Below are 2209 nucleotides of genomic sequence, written 5' to 3' on the forward strand. Positions count from 1 at the left end.
TTGGGTGTAGAAATTGACACTTCCGACATGACTCTCCGCTTGCCTTCAGATAAGCTTGATGAATTGCTTCAAAAAATGTCCTTTGTTTTAAAATTCAAGAAGGTCACGCTAAGAGAAATGCAATCCCTTGTGGGTTCATTAAACTTTGCATGTCGTGTTGTCGCGACGGGGAGAACTTTTTGCAGAAGATTGATTGATTCAACGATTGATTTGAATAAACCACATTACAGAATAAGAATAACTTCTACCATAAAAGCCGATCTTTTGATGTGGAAATCATTTTTGATAAATTTTAACGGTCTTACCATAATGCCAGATAGATTATGGACCCCTTACGAGTCGCTCGAATTTTACACAGACAGTGCTGGGGGTCCACACTTGGTTTCGGCATATATTTTAAGGGTAGATGGGCCCACGGGTTATGGCCGAGAACGTGGCATAAGCGCGGTTTATTGTCTAACATTACATTTTTAGAACTATTTCCAGTCATGGTAGCGATCATTCTGTGGGGGTCTGAACTTAGAAATAAAAAGGTGTTGTTTCATATTGACAACGAAGGAGCAGTGCACATTATTAATAAAAATCATCAAAATCATCGGATGTCATGATTTGAGTTAGACGTTTAGTTCTAGAAACATTACATCATAACATATTAATTAAAGCAGATCACGTCCCAGGTAAGGTCAATACTATAGCTGATGCTATTTCTCGTTGCCAGTGGTCCCGTTTCCGGAACCTAGCACCAAATGCATCTCTGACACCAACTCCAATTCCGAACCAAGTATGGATTCTATAACAGAGGAATCAGCTAGACTTTTTTCCGATTCATTTGCCGGAAATACATGGAAAAACTATTCAAGAGCGAGATCTGTTCTTGATTCATTCCAACTTCTATATACACTGGATAAAGTATGGCCAGTTCCTGTTGAACAGTTAGTACAATTCATCGCTTATTTATCGTTGAAGCATTTTTCTCCAGCTACAGTTCGATTATACATAAGTGGCATTTCTTTTTCTCACAAGGAACGTAATTTACAGGATGCTACTAAGAATTTTGTGGTATCAAAAATGCTTGAAGGTTTACACAGAAATCACCCACAGAGAGACAATAGGGCCCCGGTAACATTACCATTATTACGACAGATTACAGACGCTCTCCCTAGTATTTGTTCATCTTTTTATGAATCTTTATTATTCAAATCTTCATTTATTTTGGCATTTTTCGCTATGTTACGTGTAAGTGAATTTACGACAAAAAATAAATCTGATTCTAGTACCGAGGCACTGCAATTGTCGGATGTGGTCGTGTCAGATTGTCAATTAAAAATTAACATTAAGAAAAGTAAAACAGATCAGAGAGGTTATTCAACGTTCATTGTAATAAATAAATACAGAGATAACGCGAGCATTTGCCCTGTGTTAACCTTGAAGAAATACTTAGCTGCACGTCCTGCTTTTTCAGGCTGTAATCATTTATTTATACATTTTGACGGGTCACCGCTAACACGTTATCAACTGTCAGCTATGCTACGAAAGTCAGTTAATTTTTGTAACATTCCAAACCCTAACCTTTTGAAATCGCCTTCATTTAGAATTGGAGCCGCCACAGAGGCGCGCAAACGTGGTATTAATGATAAAGCTATTAAAAAATGGGGAAGGTGGTCGTCAGGTGCATTTGAACGTTACATCAGGATTCCTTGGTGAAAATAATTTCAAATATTCAATTTCTTTGTATGTACACATTGAACATAAAAGTTTTTGTAATCAACATTATAACAACCTCCTTATATAGTTTTCGGTTTGTAGGTCATGAGCTGCCGTCATCTGTTGTTTGGATAATAGGATCTTCTATTCCCCATTGGGCTGGCATAACAGCTGCTAGCCGATCTGGTGGGAAAAACCTTACCTTGGATAGGCTAGGAGTACAAGTAAAATAGATAACTAAATCTGAAACTGAAATGGAAAGATCTGGATTCATCTTTTGAAAGCGAAATAAAAAAGTGGCCAGCCCCTAATTATTTATTTATACACCTAGGTGCAAATGATTTGGTATTTATGAAATCTAAAGAGCTAATAGAGAACATCAAATGTTCAATTTTGAGAATAAAGGTTTTTGCACCTGAAATCAGAATTATATGGTCAGACATTTTACCAAGGCCCTATTGGCATGGAACATTAAGGCCGAAATTAGTAGAAATATCTAGAAAAA

General features: G+C 37.0%; 1 protein-coding gene across 1 annotated transcript; it reads left to right on the plus strand.

Moving 5' to 3' along the window:
- The first annotated feature begins 783 nt into the window (after window positions 1–783).
- Window positions 784–1704, plus strand: LOC139483370 (uncharacterized). The gene has a single exon (XM_071267391.1). It carries the CDS (start codon window positions 784–786, stop codon window positions 1702–1704), a length of 921 nt encoding a protein of 306 aa, XP_071123492.1.
- The last annotated feature ends 505 nt before the right edge of the window (window positions 1705–2209 follow it).

Source organism: Mytilus edulis, chromosome 7 (genome assembly GCF_963676685.1).
Source record: "Mytilus edulis chromosome 7, xbMytEdul2.2, whole genome shotgun sequence".
Lineage (NCBI taxonomy): Eukaryota > Metazoa > Mollusca > Bivalvia > Mytilida > Mytilidae > Mytilus > Mytilus edulis.